At 39.8% G+C, this 23,406-nt stretch overlaps 1 protein-coding gene across 8 annotated transcripts in view; it reads left to right on the top strand.

The window, feature by feature from the left end:
- ASPH (aspartate beta-hydroxylase) overlaps positions 1–23,406 on the top strand; it is a 272,195-nt gene that overhangs the window by 167,306 nt on the left and 81,483 nt on the right. For all 8 annotated transcript variants that reach the window (XM_077166854.1, XM_077166851.1, XM_077166849.1 and 5 more), the window contains 4 exons: positions 8,001–8,086; positions 12,606–12,692; positions 19,207–19,357; positions 21,865–22,001. In XM_077166854.1, coding sequence (XP_077022969.1) covers positions 8,001–8,086; positions 12,606–12,692; positions 19,207–19,357; positions 21,865–22,001 — 461 coding nt within the window. The remainder of the gene's footprint in view (positions 1–8,000; positions 8,087–12,605; positions 12,693–19,206; positions 19,358–21,864; positions 22,002–23,406) is intronic.

Here is a 23,406-nt window from a genome sequence, read left to right as displayed (position 1 = left end):
ATATGCTGAATAACTTAAAAGGAGTCAGACATGTGAAATAAATGCTAGTGTCCTCTCTAAGATCTTCAGTGGAGATTTTCACATAGTATCACAGTATCTTGTTTCTTTTTTGCATCTTCCTCCTCTGTTCTCTTGTTGTTGCCCTTTGAGACTTCTTTTGGAGTAGACCTTCTTTATAAAGGAAGCTCCTCTCAGTTTATTCTCTATCTTGGTTGCTCATAATTTTCTGATTATTTTTTAAACTGCTAACATACTGATGCTACAATTTGATATTGCTCTATCCCCTCTTAGAATGTCTTCCTTCATTCATGCTTGCATACAGTCATGGCTTCAAAAACATTTGTTGAGAACTTCCCATAGGATAGGCAGTATACTAAGTTCTAGAAATCAGATATAAGAAAGAGACAGTTCTTGCTTCCAAGACATTAACAATCTAGCAGGACACAGAGAGAGCATATGTACAACTCACTTAAACAAAGGTCAGAAAGTCTCCAGTTTGTAGAAATACAAATACAATGTGATAGGAGCACTGCAGAGAAAGTTCTTTTTTCCATGAGGAGTCTCAGAAGACTTGGTAGAGGAAATAGCATTAAACATGCTCTCAAGTTTGAAATGCAGGAGATTCTTTATTAGAAGTAGAAGGGTGGATTTTCTCCTCATGAGAAAAGTTGTGCAAGCGTCAAACTACCTGCTATATTTGAGAAAAAATGTAAACTGTTCAATAGCTCTGCTCGAAAATGCAGAGAAGGGGCCAGTTTGCCAGAGGGGCTGAAGCTGGATCAAGAAAAAGCAACTGCCAGAGGGCTCTGGTGTCACCTTGAATCTCCTCATTCACACACACACCCAAGGTTAAATCAGGCCCTCATTTAATTAGCCATATAAAATTGTATCAAAAGAGAAGGGGCAACTCAGGGCAGGAGCAGCTGCAGCGTCCCTTTCATGGGTCCCCAGGCCTCTGCAGCCCCTGTGGGTGGGGACAGGGAGCACAGCTGGCAACTTTTAGTCCTCCATGTCCTCAAAAGCCCAGTTCCTGCCTGGCACTGCCCTGGGGTGTACATCTTCTCTCCAAAAGTCTGCACTCCCCACCCATGCATTTCTGGGCACTCCTGGCTCTCAAGACAGGCTCAGCACCCCTAATGCACATCTTATGTGGGAGTAAACTAGTCAGTACCTGGGATCTTGGAATAATATCTCCACCTTCAGCTTTCCAGAATTCTGGAAAACCCAGATTAGAGTCACATAATAAGAAAATTCAGATAGATGATACCAAATCCTAGCATCCAAGCAGGAGGAGTATTTTTTTTTAGCCTTTTACTTATGCAAAAAAGAACTGACAAAATGTACGTGTTCCCAATTGTGATTAAATTGCAAAGTTCCTTTCCTTTGCCCGAAATGCTGCACCATCTGAGCATACCTAAGTTCTCAGTTTCCCAGAAAGCCTTCCTTCCAGCTCCCAAATAGATGAGTGCCACTGCTAGTCAGCCCTTAGGATTAATTACCCTCATTCCTCTAAACATTAATTACCATTTACATCTTTTTATCCTCATCAAGGTTGCAGCCTCCTTGAGGAAGGTACTATTCCATTCCTAGCAGCTAGCACCAGACCTAGAACACAGTAGCATTTTAATAAATATTTGAATGAATGAAGAACAAACCAGTGAACAAGGTGGGCCTCAATCCAAAGTCTGAGACTCGCCCCATTAGATACAGTGTCATGCAAGGAAGACCACAGCTCAAGAGTGAGGTGCTTGGAGGGCTGAATGAATGGTCGGGAAAAGGGAATTCAGGAATAGATGAGGTAGCTGGAATATTAAATAAGAAATATATGTAATATTATTGAGTGTCCAGTTAAGCCAAGAATGACAACTTTTTTTCTCTTCTCTTTTTTGGAGGGAGGAAACCCCTAAATGTGATTGAAATTGAGTTCTCTGATGGGTTCTCGGTGTGGTGGGGGGAGCTCAGAACCCGATTTAAGGTAGAGTTCTCACCTGCCATGCCAGAGACCCGGGTTCGATTCCGGTGCCTGCCCATGAATGAAAAACAAAGAAAAAAATACAGTTAGTGGGATGCATAGGTAGTTCAATGATAGAATTCTCGCCTATCATGCGGGAGACCCGCGTACGATTCCCGGCCCATGCACTTCCCAAAAAGAAACAAACAAGCAAAGAAAGAAAGAAAAACAAATGAAAATTCAACAAATGGTGCTGTAATAACAGGATGCTCACATAGAAAAAGAATGAAATGTGATCCTGGGCATATAGCATACAAAAAAAAAAAAAGGTTTTTCATATGATACTCTTCATTCAGAATCATGGGACTTGTTTCTTCCTTATAACTTTTTCTTAGGTTAGATTTATTGAGGTAAAATTTTACATATGGTAAAATTCACCTTTTTTAGTGCATATGAATTTGGACATTTGCATAGATTTTTTATATTCACCCCTATTAAAACATAGAACCTTATAACCCCCCAAATTCTCATTTGTCCTTTGCAGTCAGCCCCTCCCCCACCCCCAGGCTGGCCAATGCTGATTCCTACAGTTTTTCTTTTCCCACAATGCTGTGTGAATGGACTCGGACCATGGGTAGCCTTTTCAGTTTGGCCTCTTCCACTGAACCTAATGCATTTGAGATCTATCCAGGTTGTTGCCTATTTCATGTTATTGCTAAGTGGGATTCCATCATAGTCATACATCACAGATTGTTTGTCCTTGCACCAGTTGGCAGACATCTGTTTCTACTTTTTGGCCGTGATGAACAATCCTGTAGTGAACATTTACGTATAAGCCTTTGCATGGTCATATGTTTTCATTTCTCTTGGGAGGTACATAGGTATAGAATTGCTAGGATGCTGTCTTTCTTGGCCAGGCGGCTATGAGTTTCCACACAGTGGGCTGGCTTAAACAACAAGTGTTTATGGCTCACATTTTTTGAGGCTAGCAGGAGTTCAAAATCAAGATACCGCAAGGCACGCTCTCTTCTGAAAAACTGTAGCGGTCTGGTGCCAGCTCCCTGCATCTTTGGGGTTCCTTGGCTGCATCTCTGCCTGCCATCGCATGATGATGTCCTCTCCTTTCTCACTTCTGTGACTTTGGGTTCTCTTTAGAAGACCTCCAGTGATCTGAATTAAGACCTACCATCATTCATTTGGACCTCAGCTTAACGAAAAATAACACCTTCAAAAGGTCCTGTCCACAGTGCATTCACAACCACAGGGTTGTGGGTTAAGATGAAAAACTCCATGCGTGTGTGGGGGAACTTTATTCAACCTACCATCGGTGGCATTCTAGGGAATCCAGTTTTTATTTTGTGTGTTCTGATGGTTCGTCTGTGTATTTGAAGCAGTGAGTGACATGGACAGATTCGGGTTTCAGAAAGATCCTCAGGACTTTGGGGAGCAAGGGGTCAGAGTATAAATCTGAAGACCATTTCAGAAATTATTGCTATAAAATCTACTTTGTGGGAGACTTGCTACTTCCTTCAGAGGAACAAATATAGAACATAAACTGATGCAAAGATTCTCTGTTTTTATTAGTAGTCAGCTTTTCCCCATGCACTTTCATATAAAAACATCTCCCTTAGACTAGGTGAAAAAGAAAAGGAGTCAACGTTAATGCTTATACAACCTAAGTGTGCTTATGTGGTGTCTTTCTCATGCCTTTAATTATTCTTTTATTTTCCTTCTTTTGCCATTTTATTTTATCTTAATGTTCCAGCCACGGCATGGTGAGGGAAATAAGGATTTGAACTGCAACTGTCACTTTTTTCCTGCAAACGGGGTTTGGTGAAGGGCAAAACACTTAAAATAACAATGATTAGAGAACAACAACAGCTACAACAAAAAACTCAACTACAATGTAGCACAGACAGCTTCTTCCTAAACCGTTTTTAAAAATCCAAATGTGAGAAAATGAACAACTTCTTCCAGGACCTTATGAGGCTTCTCTGAAAGATGACTCACAATATTTAATTTAACGGAACATTAGAAACACAGGATTTCTGAGGTCAAAGAGACCGTTAGAGGTACCAGCCTACGTCACTCAGTTAGCAGAGGGGAAGACTGTGCCCTGAGAGCTTGAGTAGATTCCCCAGGAGCCCCTGCCCAGGCCAGAACCGTCCCCAGAACCCAGTGTCATTTCCGAGGCTGGAACCTGTGTCTCCCCAAAAGGATAAGGAAGAGATGGGTCTGTGTTATTTATAATTAGGAAGATCTTCTCAGGCTGTTTTATACATTTTAAAAATAAAAATAGTAATGATAGGATAAAGCTTGAAGAGCTTCAAAGAAAGGAGTTAAAAATTAGGAGTTATTAAATTTGAAGATATTGAAAAAGATGGGACGGAGTAATTTTCCTGGTAGCAGGTACACATGCATTGTTAGTATCCTGTCGATTTCCTTTTGTGACATCATCAAACTGTTTTGACACGAAGATAACTTAACGGTCTGCCTGTTTAATGAACAGCTTATTTTACTGTTGTCTATTTTGGATGTCCTCAACTGCCAACATTTTTTTTTCATAAATAAAACTTATGTTGACTTTGACATGTCAGGAAGAACTGATGATTCCTGTGGTAAAGCCTCTGCCCCAGTCTGTGCCAGGCTTTCCTTAAGGTCCCACTGTCATCTGCTGACAGACACTTCTGCAAACGCAAAATCACCAGTTGTCAGCAATGAGATGACGAGACACCAGCTCCCACTGCCATAAATTCATGTCACAATCAGATGTCAATTCATTTTCCATAGCCTCAGCCTATATACTAACATACAATGGCGAGCGGTTGTCAATGCCCATTATGCAGTATTTCTTCAGTCTCTGCTTCTGAGCTATCTATTTTTCAGCAATAGAGGGATGGGACTGGGGGAGGGAAAAAAGAGGAAGGTGGAATTAGAAATAAAAACAAATGCATAGCTTAAATTTTTTAAGGCATAAGAAAGAAGATAAAGAGTAAGAAGTAAATTGAAGGATGGGGGGTTTAGAGGTGCAGGAATAGTAGGCTTCTTAATATTGAACCTTAACACTAGATTTACCTGCTCACTCCAGGGAGCTCAGAACAACCCTGGTTCTCCCACGTGGGTCCTCTCCCTGTACAATGTGGCATAAGATTCGGTCAGTACATAGGATGCTCTTGGGAGGGAAAGAAGGGGTGAGACTGAGCCACCCAGGCTTGTTCCTTCTGCCAAGCCAGCAATTGGAGAATTGCTGCCCGGGAGAGGGGCAGAGGCAGGAGGCTAAGTGTTTCTAGGAAACTTTCCCCCCTTTTGGAAACCTCAGGAGTGAGAAGTAACCATTCCCTTTCTCTGTGGAAGTCAGAGAGGGGATGTATGAAGGTACCAACCCTTTTGGAACCTCAGTGGCCTCATCTGTGAGCAGCCATCGTCCCTCTGTCTGGGAGGCTGAGAGAGTAAAAGGCGGTATGTGTCAGGCACTTGGTGTGGACCTGGCACAGACTAAGTGCAAGATCAATAATAGCTGTCCCATTTATTCTGGTTTTTTTTGGCGGGGGTGGGGATAAGGCCTGTGTTCCTTCTTTGCCCTTATTTTACTTAACTTCCCTAACCAGGTTTCTAATTTGGACAACTGGTGAATAAGGAATCCTCAGAAATAGTGTATATATGAAAAAGAATAGATTTGTGAGAGATGGTGAATTTAATTTCTGATATACTAAATTTGAGATATCTGTATTAGTCAGCAGTTGGATTTGTCATTTTTGTAATGCAGGAGAAAATTAACCTGTTACTTTTTAGCTGAGTTCGAAAATTAAATAGTTAAAGCCCTTAGGAGGGCTGAGGACCAATTCTGGAAGGACCACTTTCAGATGGAGATGCCAGAGAATCGGGAGGCAAACGAGGAGAAGGGGCATCTCAAATGTCACGAGAAGGACGGAGGAGTCAGCTGTGACAGAGGCTGAGGGTAGGGGGCAGGTAAGAGAAGAATGAAAAAGGTAAAAGCAGACCTGCAGAGAAGTCAGGAGCCATTGGCCTTCCCAGTGGCACACTTAACTGGATGCCAGGTATATGCTAAGTGTTTCTCACATACCACATTCAATTCTCACAAACGTTCCCCCCGTATTATAGACCAGACAGCAGTCAGAGCTGCAGTGCCTGGACATGCCAGAGCTGCAACTGAGACCCACCGAGCTCCCCTTCCTTCTGGGAGACTTTGTCAGGCCCATGCACAAGAGACCCAGGGTGAAGGGCGGGGGCAGTGAGGAGGGGCCACTGTGAAGGGAAGGGAGAGAGAGGCTGCAAGTCCAGGAGAGGAGGTTAAGGGTTTGTCTTGGGTGGGTAGTTGGTTGGTTGGTTTGAAGATGAAAGATCCTTAGCCTATTAAATACTGGGGAAGGCTTGGAAGAGAGCCTGGAGCCATTCGGAGATGTAGAAAGCAGAGCACAAGTGTGTGTGGAGGTGTGGCTTGGAAAGAAGAGCCCAGTCTTCTTCTGTGACAGGGAAGGGCAGAAGCAATGAAATGGGTAGGTTTCATGTCAGAAAATTGAGGATATTCTCTTGTGAGCTTCTCATTTCTCTCTTTCCCTCCCACTAACCCCTTTCCCCTCACCCCACTCCCCCACTTTCCCCACTGCCAGTCCACTTCTCTCTCTCTCTCCGAAATATCCCACTTACCCCTCAAGGCTCAGCCCCTCTCCTGGCCCCTTGGGCAGGGTCATTTGCTCTCGGTTTCCAGGGAGCATGCCTTGGGGCCATCCACCCCAGCAGGCACTGCCCAGGGTCACACCAGGAAGACCCACTGTCCCCAGCTGGAAGTGACAGTCTTGGGGGATGAGCACTTCTGAGCATTGGTTTCCAGGGTCCTGCTCAGAGCCAGGCACATTGCAGGTATTCAGAAATGCTTGTTAAGTAAGCAGAATAAATCAGTCTGCATTTAAGACATGGTGTACCCTGCAGGAGTTTGTGTGTTTGGAAAAGGGCTAGGACAGGAATACAAATAGTGATAATGAAAGATATAAGGGGAAAGTGCTGCCAAAGAGAAATGTGCTGTAGACTTGAGACAGAGAGAGAGAGAAAGTGGGTCCCTCTCCCCACCCCCTCCCCTCACCCCCAGCCCACTGAGTGATATCAGAAGAAACTTTCTAAGGTGTGTGGTTTTAAGCAATTGTTAAAGGAAGGGCATGTTTTTGACTGACAGAGATAAGGAATAGACCATTTTATTTAGGAAAGGTAGTCTGAGAAACAGCACTAAGCTTGTCTAGGAAATGAAGGCAGGGCGATAGGTTAGCAGAAATAGGGAACTAGCGGCAAGGGTGGTAGGTTAGTGGTGCTCAGAGGGCCTTGCATGCTAGACCAAGAAATTCTGTTCTACCTGCCTGCCTTGATACCAGCTTCCCATTGTTATCTTTAGGTCTGTATCAGAAAAGTGGTAGACATCTTCAAAAATGATTTTTTTTTAATGCAATTTTATTAAATATATTCACACACCATACAGTCCATCCACAGTATATACTCAGTGACTCACAGTATCATCACATAACATTGTGCATCCATCACCACAATTAAATTTAGAACATTGTCCTTATTCCAAAACAAAAACAAAAAGAGAAAACCCTAAACATCCCATATCCCTCATCACCCCCTATCTCACTGACCCCTGTCTAGCATCAGTGTGGTACATTTGTTACTGCTGATCAAAAATGATTTTTAGCAGTCCTATTGGTTTAGCCAAGAAGTTGATGGTAAGATTTGAGAAATCACATCAACCATTTTCATTTCAGAAGCTAACCACATCCTTGCGAGTTTCAGGATGTGTTTCTCCACCTAGGGATTTTGTCTGAGCACCTAAGGAAGGACCCCATGAGCTCCTGGAGCTTGGCCTTGCTGACTTTGTCATACAGTTGGGGAGGGGGTGGATGGGAAGGCGAGCTGGAGTACACTTGTTCCCTTAGTTACATGGTGGTGACCAATACTGCTTTTCTCACTGCCTGTAAATCACTATTATTAACTATTTCCAGGCTAAATAAATAAATAAATGTCTCTTTTTTTCTTTCAGTGAAGAACAAGAAACCTAAACTTTTAAATAAATTTGACAAGACTATTAAAGCTGAACTCATTGCTGCAGAAAAGCTCCGTAAAAGGGTAGGTCGACCTTTTTTTTTTTTTTTTTTTTTTTTTTTTGCACAGCAATGTGCAATGGTTTAGTTGCTAAATAAACTCAGACATTCCTCTTGGTTTGTTTAAAAAAAAATGTCAGAGAAATTGGCTTTGAATATCCAGAGTAGATTTCCCCCCAGGCACATCAGCATTCCCTAGGAAGGAACTAAATGGAAAAAAATTGCAGCCTCATGACAAAATTGAAATAGAACTTGCTAAATTTAGGCTAGGCAGCTTGGGTTCCAGTCCACCTCTGTCTCCTTTTAGTTGTGTGGCTTTGGGCAAATCACTTATTTTGGACAAATCATTCTTAGCCTGTGTTTCTTTATTTAAAAAATGAGAATAATAAATGCTCTTGCTACTTGGTTTGTATAAAGATTGAAGGATATTGTAAAAAAAAAAAAAGCATTTATACTATCAAGCACCATACAAGTAGACATTTTAAATTTTATGGCACCTCAATGTAAAAAGAAGAACCAGAATAGTCCAATACTTTCACTATAGTTACTGTTAGACAAAATGATACTGGGTTTAACATTTTCCTCACTTAGGATTAGCCTCATGTGCCCCCAGCTTTCACGATAACTATTTTATATTTTACTGTGTCATTAGTTAATTTGAAATATCATTTGCATTTCTTCATAGACACCACATTTTTGTCCACAATGAATTGGCACTAGATTGAAATTATTTCTAACCTTAATTCAATCATACTTCATCTAATTACCAGTCACACATATTTATCATAATGTTTTAAATCACGTCTTCACTTAATTATCTACCTGCTTTCCATGGTGATTGCTCTTTCTCTACTCTTTACTTGAATTTAGGTTCTGTGAAATGCACAGTAATTTTCCTGTAATATTATTGTGTATCAAGTAGTCACTGGCTGCAAAAGAGGAATAAGGGGACTGTGAATAAACAAATAGCAATTAAATAAAAGAAGAAGAGACTTGTCTGTAATTAAGGTGGGAGAAGAATGTACTTCCCCCACAATTATTGAAAATATACCAACGAAACATGAAAACTTCCATAACTTACCCTGTTCACGAGCAGATAAAATTGTAGTGAACCCAAATAGGATGGTAGCAAAGTCATTGTTCACTTCCCCTAAATTGAACAATAGGGAATGATTTTTTTATCAGTCTGTCTGTTTAATTTTATGAAGTGAAAGCATTTTCTATTTGTGGGAAATTTGCATTTCTTAATAGAAATTTTAAGAGATTCTTTTTATTCCCTATCACTTTTATTTTTGGCCTTCTCTAGTTTCTCTGTACTAAATGCCGTATCTAAGAATATTAGATGCCTATTTCTGAGGTGGCTTTAGAGATGAAGAGCAAATGGAAAGCTTTAGGGAAGGATTTTTATTTAATTGTAATTAATGGTGAAGAAGGGCTCTGTTATAAAGAGGCAAATAAGTCAGTGGGACATAAAAGCACAGGAACAATCCATGGGGTATTCTCTGGTTCTTGCTTATTTGGAGGAATTATGATGTTTTCCTTATGGAACACCCTGAATCTATAACAGTGTAAGGAAAGAAGGAAGAAGTGGCCACGTATGCAATTCCCGCTTCAAAAACAACAGGGAGCAATGTTACTGACTGAATCATCTGCATAATTAAGTCTTTTAGGGTTATTTTTATGAGCTGGTATTATCAAATGATGAGGCTTTCTGCATTGAAATAGCTGAGGCCTGTGCTAGCAGTGTACAGTTCAAGTCTCAGGTTCAAGTTTCAAATACTAAACTATGTGAAAGTATGTGGTCACTTTTTTAAATACCTATATGTTATCATCTATTTTTAAAAATAGTATTTGTTTTTAACCCTTCCAAAAGGGATTTGAAGTGGCATACTGAAAGATATTAGTTTATTTGTTGAATTTATTATTTTTGGATTGTAAGTGGAAAAAAAAACTGGAATATTTAACACCACAGGAAAGTCAATAGACAAAAATTCACACCACAAGACTGTAAACAGTGATAGCCATAAATTATGCTGTATAGGCAAAACAAGGGGAGTAGAATCAGATTATAAAATTAATAGGGTTCGGGGGTGCAAGGGTAGTTCAGTGGTAGAATTCTCACCTGCCATGCAGGAGACCAGAGTTTGATTCCCTGTCCTTGCACTTCCCCAAAAACAAACAAGCAAGCAAAACAAACAAACAAACAAAAATTCAACTAATGATGCTTCAGTAACAAGATACTCACATGGAAAAATAATAAAATTTTTTTTTCAAAAGAATAAAGAAAACAGCTGCCATACAGCTTACAAAAAAAAAAAAATTAATAGTGTTCAAAAGAATAGGGGTCCAGAGAGAAACATTCCAGTGTAGAGTCCCTAAAAGGTACAGTGATTTACTGGACAACTTTCTCTCTAAAATCACACCCATTAATTGCACAATACATTCAAAAGGCTGGTTCTTAATAAATGTGGCCCAAGTACATGTCTTTTCAATTAGCCATCTTGATCCTAGGATGAAACTTAAGCTATGGTGAGGAAGAGATACTTTTTGGGCAGTTGTTCACAAATTGTATTTTACGATTGAGTGTTTTAATACAAATTGAACAGTAGTATTGGCAGCTATATTTGCTGGTAAACCTGGGGAAGGGAAATTCTTTCAGGCTGAAAGCAAGTACATTTACTTCCTTAGCCGGTGGCAGTAAGTGCAGTACTGAAGGCCACTTAAGGAAAGCCAAACGGACCCAAAGACGTGCCTCTGAGCCAAAGCAGTCTATTAGTTTTACAATTTGAACTTTTTTATAACTGGCCCCTTCATCTGGTACCTGCACAGACATGCCCATCGCAGGCCACAATCGTTAATAATAGCTAACATTCTCCAAAACGTTCTGTGCCAGCTGCAGTGTCTGTAAGCACTTTATATGTGTTATCATATTTAATCTTCCTAGCGACCTCGTGAGATACCTAGGTACCATCATTACCCTTTTTTTTTTGTACAGAAAACAATAGAGATTTATTCTCTCACAGTTCTGGAGGCTAGAAATCTGAAATTAAGGTGTCAGTAGGGTCATGTTCCCTCCAAAGTCTCCATGGAAGGACCCTTCTATCCTCTTCCTCTTTTCTGGTGACACTGGGCCATCCTTTTTGTTCCTTGGCTTGTAGCTGCAGCACCCCGTTCTCACCACCTTTACTTTCACCTGGCCTTCTTTCCTAATGTCTGTGTGTCCCTCCTCTTCTTAACACGGACACCAGTCGTTGGATTTAGGGCTCCCCCTAATCCGGTAAGACCTCCTCTTAACTTTATTGCATCTGCAAAAAAGCCCTATTTGCAAACAAGGTCCTGTTCACAGATCCAGCACTAGGGCTTCAACACACATTTTGGGGGCCCAGTTCAGCCCACTGTGGTCCCGCACCTCCTTTAAGGGTGGAACACTGATTAAGCCAGTCTTGCTCTGGGACTTATACTTGTAGCCTCTACACGCTGCATATGGTCTCCACCAACTCAGCTTCCCCAGGAGGCGTGCAAGAGGGAAAAGAGAAGCTCTCTCTTAAAGATCGGCCTGAAATAATGATTTTAAGCAACTTTAATGTTGATACTGCCTGACTCCTTGCTGTTTAGTCTGGTTTTTCAGAAAGAAGTAGGTGCAGATAACAATGAGTGGGACTTTACCATTTTATTTTCACAGGCATATTTTTGAGATAAACTCAGTTAAAGTCAAAACCTAGGAGTCACAGCAACCTTGCATTTATACATGGAATGAATGCATTTGCCAGCTTATAGACAGCTGATGTGTCTGGAAGGGTTCCATTTGGAAAATCTGTCTCTCTATCCCATACGCTTGACCTGCTGCCATGCGGTAGAAACCAGGAACTACCCTGGCTGGGATGAGGGGGAAGAACTTCTTCCCAGTGCAGAGACACTACCTAGTTTACTGTTGGATGTCCTCCATTTCTTTTCATGCGGTAATGCTCAGAGGCTTATCACAGTCATCTTTCTAAGGGTCCTGGCAGGCATGACCCAGAGGCAAGTGGGTGCTCCACTCAGCCAGATGCACTGAATCAACCCTGATGTCCAATGGGTAACAGTCGGCACAGACAAGTGGCCCCCACGTCCTGGGGTTTATCCTACAGTGTTTCCACAGGTGCTTCTGAGCCTTTATAGGACTTCCTCTTGCCTCTCAAAGACTCAAGACGTTCTAGCTGCAGGCAACATCCCCTCTACCCCCTACATACACACACTTAAAATCTGAATATTTTCTTTAGGAATATAAGTCAAATTGTTCATATTCAATAAAGGGAAAACATCATTTTTTAACAAAATTATATATTACATCATTTTTCAGGTATCTGTCTTTTTTAAAAAACCCAGTGTGTTAATTCATTTCTAGTTTTACAATTGCCATAATGCAGTTAACTTTTTAAAACTCTTAGATAAAATTGTCAGGAAATTCTGATATCATCACTTAGTGAATATTAAGTACGCATACTGTATAAGGTTTATGCATTTGAATTTATTGTGTTTACTTAATAAATGTTTCTTCCTAACAGGGAAAAATTGAAGAAGCAGTGAATGCATTTGAAGAACTCGTACGCAAATACCCACAGAGTCCACGGGCGAGATATGGGAAGGCACAGGTACGCTAAAGCTTTTCCTTTAGAAAAGTAGACTATTTTCGTGTCCCTATGTTCTTTGTAACTGAATTTTTCACTCCCCACTTTTTGCATTTTCTTTTTCTCCTTCTAATTTCTTTTCTGAATTAATTTCTCATCTTTTTATATGTATTAATTTTTGTATATGCAGAAGCAGGAACTTTGGTTTTAAATAAAGCTATTAATTGTTTTTCTATTGTGTACTATTGAAATTAGAAACTTTTTTTCTACCCCACCCCCTATATATGATTTTTCTGTGCTTTTGAAGAGGAAATAAAATGAACACTTATGTAATTGATTTCCCATCACCACATAACCCATTGAGAGCCACCATATAGTTTTCATTTCAGGGATCCCCAGAACTTTAAGACCCTGTTTTATACCTAAGAGGTTGTAAGTATATATAGGAAAGACTTTTTTTCTAACCTACTTTTTCTCCATTGTTCCTTTGAACCGACTAATTTGTTACCCACCCACTTTCTCAACATCTCCCATTCACCGTCTCCTTCCTTATCTGACTTTCCTCAACCTCCAGCACCTTATTTCCTCAGGTTTTACCACATGCACTTGTGGCTGCATAAACCAACTCTGCGCCAGTAGGCCTCAGGAATACCTGACTGAACACTGCAGAGGTCTCTGCCTCGTGGATCTGATATTCTAGTGGAAGACATATAAACAATTATTTATTCAAAAAACCTTTAGTGAGAGTCTACTGTGTGCCAGATGCTGGTCTAAATGCTGGGAATACAACAGTCAACCAAACAGATGAAAGTCCTGTCCTTGTGGAATTTTCATTGTAAAGGGGGAAGATAAAGCATAAAATAAATAATGTATAAAATATAGATGCTAGCCAGTGATAAGTGCTAAGCAGAACAAGAAAAGAGCAGGGAGGAGGCCTAGGGCATGTGTGAGAGGGTTGAAATGTTCAGTAGAGTAGCCAGGAAAACGTCTTCCAGAGAAGGGGACTTTTAAAGCTTTTTTTAAAAATTGTATAGTATAACATAGTTACAACATATATTGTATAGTATAACATATAATATAACAAAGCAAAGAGATAAAAAAGCAATTGTTTTTGAAGCACTCTTCAACAAGTAGTTACAGGATAGATATCAGAGTTTGTCATGGGCTGCCATAAGATCCTGTGATATTTTTCCTTCTAGCTGCTTCAGAGTATAGGAGGCTAGAGGGCTTAAATATGCTTTTATCATCACAATCGACTTTTATTCCTTCTTTTTTTGTGAACAATAACATATTTATAAAAAAGCTATAAATTTCCAAGCACAGCACCACAATTGGTTGTAGAACATATTTCAGACTTTGACATGGGTTACAATTTCACAATTTTAGGTTTTTACTTGTAGCTGCTCTAAAATACTGGAGACTAAAAAAGACATCAATTTAATGATTCAGCGTTCAAGAAGGGGACTTTTGAATGAAGCCCTGGACAACTTTTTTTTTAGCCAGATAGATAACACCTTAGTGTTCTTAAAGCACATCCTATTTTTAAAATTTTATCGAGATATATTCAGACACCAGACAGTCCATCTACAGTGTACAACGAATGGCTGTAAGTATAATCAGAGTTGTGCATTCATCACCACAATCCATTTTAGAACGTTACTCACAAAGAAAAACCCATGCTCCTTAGCAGTCACCTCTCAATCCCGCTATCCTTTCCCAGCCCTCACTAATCAAATTCTGTCTCGATAGATGTATTTATATTTGCATTTTATACAGATAGAATCATATACTATGTAGTACATTGTGTCTGTTTTTTTTACTTAGATATATACTTTTTAATTACTCTGATTTTTTTTTTAATTAGAGAAGTTGTACTTTACATAAAAGTCATGTAAAAAAATACAATGTTCTCGTATACCCCCTATTGTTGACACTTTGCATTGGTGTGGTACCTTTGTTACAATTGATGAAGGAATATTAAAATATTACTGTTAACTATAGTCCATAGTTAATATTAGCTGTATTTTTTCCAATATACCACCCTATTATTAACACCTTGTAATAATGATGTACATTTGTTATAATTCATGTAAGAACTTTTGTATATTTGTACAATTAACCGCAGTCGTCATCCACGACAGGGTTTGCTATGTTATACAATCCCATGTTTTATCCTCTGGCTTTCCTTCTAGTGACATACACAACCCTAGACTTCCCCTTTCCACTGTACTCATTCATAGCACCATTAGTTACACTTACGATATTGTGCTACCATCACCTCGATCCATTTCCAAACACTTACAATCAACCTTAAGAAAAATTCTGTAACTTAAACATCATCTTTCCATCCTTTATCCTCTTTCTATCTCCTGGTAACCTATACTTTAGATTTTAACTCCCAGAGCTTGTTCATTATAGTTGGTTCTTATTAGTGAGACTATACAATATTTATCTGGCTTGTTTCACTCAACATAATGTCCTCAATGTTCATCCATGTTGTGGTATGCATCAGGACTTCATTCCTTCTTATAGCTGCAGAACATTCCATTGCACATATCTACCACAGCTTGTTTATCTTTTCATCAGTTGTGGACACTTAAGATTGAGTGCATCTTTGACAGTTGTGAATAATACTGCTATGAACATTGGTTTTCAAATATCTGTTTGTGTCCCCGCCTTCAGTTCTTCTGAGTATATAACTAGTATCAGGATTGCCAGTCTCTATGCTTCGCCTTCTGAGAATCTGCCAAACTGCCTTCCAAAGCAGTTGCACCATCGTCCATTCCCACCAACAGTGAATAAGTGTTTCCATTTCTCCACATCCTCTCCAGCACCTGTAATTTTCTGTTTTTTCGAAAGTGGCCATTCTAATAGGTGTGAACTGATATCTCATTGTGGTTTTGAGTTGTGTTTTCCTAATAGTTAATGATATTCAGTACCTTTTCTTGGGTTTTTTAGCCATTAATATGTTCTTTCGGAAAAAATGTCTCTTCGAGTCTTTTGGTCATTTTGACCTTGATGTTGGTAAGGGTGGGGATAAGGGAAGATGACATATCAATTGTATCATCAGTCTTTTCAGACTCTACAATGAACAATTATTTGGTAGACATTTGTCCTTCCATGAAACTTGCAGAGCCTCCAGTTCCAGGATCTATTTGGCAGCTTTGTGGGTTCAAAATGAAGAAGTTGGGGTGATGCAGTGGTGGCTCAGTGGCAGAATTCTTGCCTGCCATGCCGGACCCGTGGTTCGATTCCTGGTGCCTGCCCATGTAAAAGAAAAAAAGTAATATACAAAATGAAGAAGTTGAACTATTCAGGTTCAAAAGGACTGTCTCAATTTTAGAATTCTGAGATCTGTAAATTCATCTGTGAAAGATCATATTCTGTGGTGTTAATTCACCATAACCAAGCTAACAAGAAACTGATGCATAAATGAAAAAAGTCAGCATATAAATAAAGGAAAGCCACAGCAACAAAGTGACCAATATGGATTGTGACATTGGACTTTTTCTCATGGTAGATTAAGTCCATTCTGGAGATCGACAGATTTAAAAGGGGAATTGAGTGATCAGAAGCATATTTCTATCAAACTAGGGCAGAGTGCCCTTCTCTCCTCTAGAGACTTTTGTCCCATCAATTTTACTTTCTAAATGTCTGTCCCCTTCTCTATCCCCACTGCTTAAATTACAGACCTCATCATCTTGGGCAATTTACCCTAATCAGTACATATTTACAAGTTATCTCTTTGAGGTGTTATTTTCTGAAAAGCTTTCCACAGATATCTTGTCAGTCTGTGTTAATTCTTGCTAGTTTTTCATTTTGAGGTAGGAGAAGGACCAATCATTTTCTTACCATGTCCTCAAATGCTGGAGTTATACTTTATTTTATTTTATTTTTTTTGCAAGCATCTATGTGTTAACTATAACCACACTTTAATAAGTTAATGCTTAGTAGGGTATTCTGAAAAACAGTGTATATATGTTATTTTAGCATCTAAGAGGTATAAATTTTCATTAAATGATAATCTTCAAATTGTAGTCCACTAAATTTGATGGGGTATTAATGACCATTTTACACCTTCTCCTCACTCTTCCTACCTCTACTATTTCATTTCCATTATCAGTCTCCAGCTAAGACTCTTACTAACAAAAAAGAAGCTTCCAAAGAGAACTTGCAGCCTACGTGCCCCATATGTTCTGCCTTCCTTCCTGTTATCATGGCTAAATCGTTCTTGATCCCTTTTCTAATCCCCTCTTGCCTATTGAAGGATGTCATTCTAAGTTGTGTCCCCTTCTGCCTCATCAGACCTTGCCTCTCTACTGAATCATTTGCCTTGGCTTAGGGACACGTTAGAGTATTTCTCATAGTTAAAAAGCTCTCCCTATCTCCACGTCTCTTTACAGCCACTGACCCATATCTCTGCTCCCCTTTACACTGAAACTCCTTGAAAAAGCTGTCCTCTGCCTCCTCCCCTCCTGTGTTCTCTTGAGTCCCCAGCAGTCCAGTGGAAATCCACTTGTCGTGGCCGTCAGGGGCACCACCCTGCCCAGTCCAGTGTGCTCAGGCTTTGGTCCTCATCTCTCCTAACCTGACTTTTTTCTTTTTTAACATTTTTAATTGTATAATATAATATATATGCAAAGAAAAAAACCCAATAGTTTTCAAAGCACTCTTCAGCAAGTAGTTAGAGGACAGATCCCAGAGTTTGTCATGGGCCACCCTACCATCCTCTCAGATTTTTCCTTCTAGCTGCTCCAGAGTATAGGAGGCTAGAAAGAATACATTTTTTCTTTATCATCACAATCAAGCTTTTTTTTCCTTTTTTTTTTTTTTTTGGTAAAAGATATACAAAAAAGCAATAAATTTCAAAGCACGGCACCACAACTAGTTGCAGAACAGATTTCAGAGTTTGGTGTGGGTTATAATTCCACAATTTTAGATTTTTACTTCTAGCTGCTCTAAGATACTGAAGACTAAAAGAGATATCAATTTAATGATTCAGCATTCATATTCATTTGTTAAACCCTACCTTCTCTGTATAATTCCACCATCACCTTTGATCTTTCTAACCCACTCTTTAGGGGTATTTGGGCTATGGCCATCCTAACTTTTTCATGTCCCCTCTCTCCCTCTTGAAACTTTTTCACTTGATTTCCAAAAAGCCACTTTTTTTGCTGTTGTTTTCTTCCTTCGTCTCTCATTCTTGGTTCTTTTTACTAGTCCTCCCTTGTCTTTCTGACCTCAAATGACCTCTAAACCTTGGAGTTCTTGGGCCTCTTCTTTTTTCTACCCAACACACACAAGTGCTTCCAGATATATCACTTTAATTACCATCTACTTCCTTGGCAATTCTTCAAATTTCCATCTCTAAGTCTGACCTGTCCTCTGAACTTCAGATTCCTATATGCAACTTCCTATTCAGTATCTCCATTTTGTGATCTACTGTGCATTTTGAATTTAATATATTCCAACCTGGACTCCTGGTTCTATGCTCTACCCTCCTCCCCCTTCAAAAAATCTGCTTCTTCCTTTTCTTCCCATTCTTAGGTAAGGACAATTCCATTCTGTAAGTTGCTCTGTAAGTCGCTCAAGCCAGTAATTATAAATTCATCCTTTACTTCTGTCCCTTTCTTTCCTCTCCTATCCTGCATGAGTTTATCCAAAAATCTGTCCACTCTGCCCTTCAAAATAGACCTGAAACCCTGTCACTTGTCACCACCTTCATTGCTGCTACTCATATAATCTCATGTCTGGATTCCCACCAAAGCATTCTAGTGCTGCTCCCTGCTTCCAGCTGAACCTAATTCTGTATGTTCTCTGTACTCCTTGAAACATAAATCAGGTCATGTCACCCCCACCCATATGCAGTGTCTTTCCATCTCAGAGTTAGTGCTCCAGAATCGGTAATAACTTGTTAGGCATTACATCACTTGAAGTTCCCCCCACCTCTTCCTTCCTTATTCAATGCTCCAGTGTCTTTTCTACACTCCCCCCTCAGAGTTCCCTCTCTACCAGAAGCACTTTTCCCCCAGAGCTCCTCAAGCCTTGTCCCCTCACTTCTTTTCTCCCCAATCATCCTGATGATACCAGCAGCTTTCTCATGACCCTCCTGAACCTGCTTCATTTTTATCCATAGCACCTAATGGCCACTCATGCATGATATCATTATGTGTCTACCGTCTTTCTCTCCTTTCCAGAAGATTAGTAAAATGAGAAAATGTCTGTCTTGTTCCACCTAGAACACATCTGGCATGAGAAAGGCTCCCAAAAAACTGTTATTGAATAAATGAATGACTAAATGAAGGAATTCTTCATTTGTGAAGAATTAGCAAAAGAATAAGAACCGTGTACTGGAATCCTGTCTACATAATGTTAGTGTATAATATGAAATAAATATCTCTCGGCACTAGCATGTATTAGTCTTGCATCTCTTTACCTTGAATTTCTTTAAAAGCATGTTCAAAAGTTTTCATTTATGAATATTTTGGGGGATTACAAATGTAGTTGTGGCATTTACGCAGCGTGGGGCTTTTTGTAGTGTGAAGATGATTTGGCTGAGAAGAGGAGAAGCAATGAAGTGTTACGCGGGGCCATCGAGACCTACCAAGAGGTGGCCAGCCTGCCTGATGTCCCTGCAGACCTGGTGAAGCTGAGTTTGAAGCGACGGTCAGAAAGACAACAGTTTCTAGGTAAGACAGGATAAGAGTTAATCAGTGGCGAGTGACATGCTTTAATCTTGAAGAGTCTGAATGAGAGGGAACCTGAGTTTTATAACTCATTTCAAGTAATTCATCCACCTCTGTTTTAGACTGACCATCTCTACAGCTGAAATAGCAATCCTAGCTTAATAACAGCAAAGATGTGGGTTGTATTTTCACCCCTCATTTTACAGGCGAGGCAAATGGGATGCTGAAGGGTGAATAATTTACCTAAGAAACCATAGCTGCTAAATTAGTAAGTCTGGAATCAAAAGCTCATCCCAGCAGGCCAAATTCTTTCTTTTTAACTATAACAAGCTGTTGATTGAAGGCTGAAATGATCAGTGGAAAAATTTTTATAAAGGGACTGTCAGGAGTTCCAAGCACTCTAAAAACTATCCTTAGAAGGTTTGATGCTCTACCGAGAAAAATGCCAGGAATAAAATTTTAATCACAAAATAAATCTGCAAATGCTTTGAAAAGAGCAGCATGGAGCTTCCTCTCTGAATGGTCCAGGTTCCCAGGCACAAACCCAAGCAAAACTAGCTATAACGTAGCTTTGTTTTAACTGGGCTTGGGATTCCCTCCCACCTGACGCTTCATCGGTTTAAACTAAAATGGAAGAGTATATGCCAGGGGCACTTGCCCAGGCTCAGCCGGTTGGAAAGTTGGTTGGATGACGTGCCAGGGTCACTTGTGAAGGGCCACATGAGTATTTGTCGGGATCCAGCTGATACTCATATCTTGCTCCCTGAGAGATGGAATGAAGGATGGTTGTGTCACTTTGAGGTGACCCAAAGCTGTGATAGAAGGAGAGCCCAAGTGATGATTAGAAACTAGAAGAAATGGTCAATTAGATTTATGTTCAGTAAGGGCCAGTCAAACACGGGATAGATAAGGCAGGGTCAGGACTCAAGGGAGACAACAAAATACCCACCTTGGGTTCAAAATCAGCATTGGTGAGTTTTCCTTTCTCCTCAGGCTCTGGTATGGCTTGGCTTGGCACTGCTACTGATCTGTCTTTAAAATTTTGATGTCTTTTGCACATCATGAACTTTCTGCATTAATTTTATTTTTTTGGAAAGAATGTATTAGGGTATTATTTTTCATTACTGAGTTTTTGGTACCCCCTTACTCTGCAGCAAGATAAGTGCCTCGCTTAGCTCACCCTAGCCCCATGCTGGGAAAGACTGGCTACAGAATAAAGTCAGCCCTCTTCCCCAGGGACCCTTCAATATTTGAATATAGTCCTTTCCCCAAATAAGTCTAAAGCAAGTTCTCTAGAGTAGGCTAGCAGGGAATTGTGTGCAGATTTTAGTGAAAGTGTTGAGGATGGTGATGTTCAATCCCAATAGAAAAGGATTCCACGATATGGAATAGAAAGACTGGAGAGGAGATGGCAGCTGGAGGGATTCCCCCCTGGGCCTTCCATAGTGATTAATGGGCACAGTTTACAGGCAGAAGAAAAGTACAAGCCTCAGGTGGGCAGGTAGGGGGAAGGAAGGATGCTGAAAAAGTAGTAGCTTGGTTGGTGAGGAAATGAATGGCTGAACACACCCATCCCAGATTTTATTGTAATTCTGATTGGAATGCGATTGGCTGGTAAAGGGGAGCACCTCATGGAGGAAACTGGCGATGTTTTACGCCAGCTAGTGTTTCTGTTTGTGGAACATATAACTGCTTCAGCTGGTTCAGTCCTGCCACACTCTTGGCTAATAGCCAGTTTGTGGACTAGTAAGTCCCTCAAGGTATTTGCTTTTGTTCCTATATACAAGTCTTGATTTGCACATTTTCCCTTATACCATTTGTCTTTCTAACTGCAGCAAATAATAATGACATCTGGCTCCAGAAATTTTAAGTTTCCATCACGACAATTCAAAATGAATTGAAGCTGGGGGTTTTCGTGATCTATGCGGTGCAGGGTATCCCCTTGTCCACCAGAGGGCGCCCTAACACTGGATGATGTCTCTTTGTAGTGCCTAGGTCCTTATTGGAGATGAGGATAGCTGGAAACACTTGCCAGTTAAGCGTTGTCCTGTGTACCACAGTGCCTTGTCAAGTATGATGTTGGTGCTAGACCCTGAAATCAATTAGACTTTTTCCCCTGTCTGTTCTCTATTCATAATTTTGATTTTAATAATATTAAGCCAAAAGTATCTTAACAAAGCATTTTTTATTAAAAAAAAAGGTTACTAAAAGTTTCTTAAGCAGGAATTTAACATAGAAATGTAAATGTTGATGAATTTAGTAAATGAGAATGTCTTTACAGTGTTTGTAATGGGTGTTATATTCAGCATCTGCTTATGGCGGAATTTGATTACATTGCAACTGCATGATTAAATCCTGACAGATACTTAACCATTAGTATATAAAGTCAGATTTAAGTTGCTATTCAGACTTTGTTGAATAGTCTCTCCTGATCTGCATTTTGATTACAAAGGTGCATATAATGTGTTTTCATTTCTATTGTTCTTTTTTTTTCCTTTCCAATAATTCAGGTCACATGAGAGGTTCCCTGCTTACCTTACAGAGATTAGTCCAACTATTTCCCAGTGATACTTCCTTAAAGAATGACCTTGGTGTGGGCTACCTCTTGATAGGAGATAACAACAATGCCAAGAAGATTTATGAAGAGGTAAACAGAAATTCTCTATTAACTAAGTCTAATTATTTTGAAAATAGGGTCTAGTATCATTTATAAATAACATTTAATATGTTCAGTCTCTCACTTTTTTATTTGAAATTAAGTTAAATACCATGTAAGCATTATTATAGTTGATATAGTCTATATTTTGTTTGCACCTTGCATTGTTTTCCCCTTGCACAAAGCAGATTTTAAATTTTAGTTGGCACTTGGTACATCAAACCTTTCAACTTGTAACTGTGATATTTTTAAAACTTCATATATTATCAGTTCATATTGTCGTATTATTTATGATAAGAAGAGAAACTGAAGTTCCCAATGAACTTTAAAAATCAACAACAATAACAACAAAAATAATTGTTTCCTTTTTTCATTAAAAGTCCCATCTAGATAGAGACACAGAACTGAGCCTCTCGGGCATGTGGGGCTATTTCTCACCCTTTGGAAGGGCACTCATGGACTCTGTGATCTTCTGGAAAGAATGCCTTTCAAAGGATTTCTGCCTTATAATGGAAGGTTTTTTTTTTTTTCAATCTGCTAAATTTATTTTAACTTTTGTTCCCCCTATTATTTATTTATTTTTAATCCATGTATGCTTTACTCGTCTGTCGATGAGGTAGATAAAAGGAGCATCAGACACAAGGTTTTCATAATCACACAATCACATTGTGAAAGCTGAATCATTATACAATCATCTTTAAGAAACATGGTTACTGGAACACAGCTCTACATTTTCAGGCAGTTCCCTCTAGCCTCTCCATTACATCATAACACAAAAGGTGATATCTATTTAATGCATAAGAATAATCTCCAGGATAACCTCTCGACTCTGTTTGGAATCTCTCAGCCATTGACTATTTTGTCTCATTTCTCTCTTCCCCATTTTGATCGAGAAGGTTTTCTCAATCCCTTGATGCTGAGTCCCAACTTATTCTAGGATTTCTGTCCCACGTTGCCAGGAACGTCCACGCCCCTGGGAGTCATGTCCCACGTAGAGAGGGGTGAGCAGTGAGTTTGCTTATCATGTTGGTTGAGAGAGAGAGGCCACATCTGAGTAACAAAAGAGGTTCTCTGGGGATGACTCTTAGGCCTAATTTTAAGTAGGTTTAATCTATCCTTGGCAGGGATAAGTTTCATATGAACAAACCCCAAGATCGAGGGCTCAGCCTATTGCTTTGGTTGTCCCCATTGCTTGTGAGAATATCAGGAATTCTCCATATGGGAAGGTTGAATTTTCCCCTTTTCTCACCATTCCCACAAGGGGACTTTGCAAATACTTTTTTATTCACTGTTCAAATCACTCTTGGATTTGTTGAGGCATCACTCTGGACAAACCTACAAAATCTCATGCCCTACTCAAGGTTCCATGTACTATGGTGTTCAATTAAACTGTCTA

The sequence above is a fragment of the Tamandua tetradactyla genome, chromosome 6 (assembly GCF_023851605.1).
Source record: "Tamandua tetradactyla isolate mTamTet1 chromosome 6, mTamTet1.pri, whole genome shotgun sequence".
Classification (NCBI taxonomy): Eukaryota; Metazoa; Chordata; class Mammalia; order Pilosa; family Myrmecophagidae; genus Tamandua; species Tamandua tetradactyla.
This window is presented reverse-complemented; position numbering and strand designations above follow the sequence as displayed.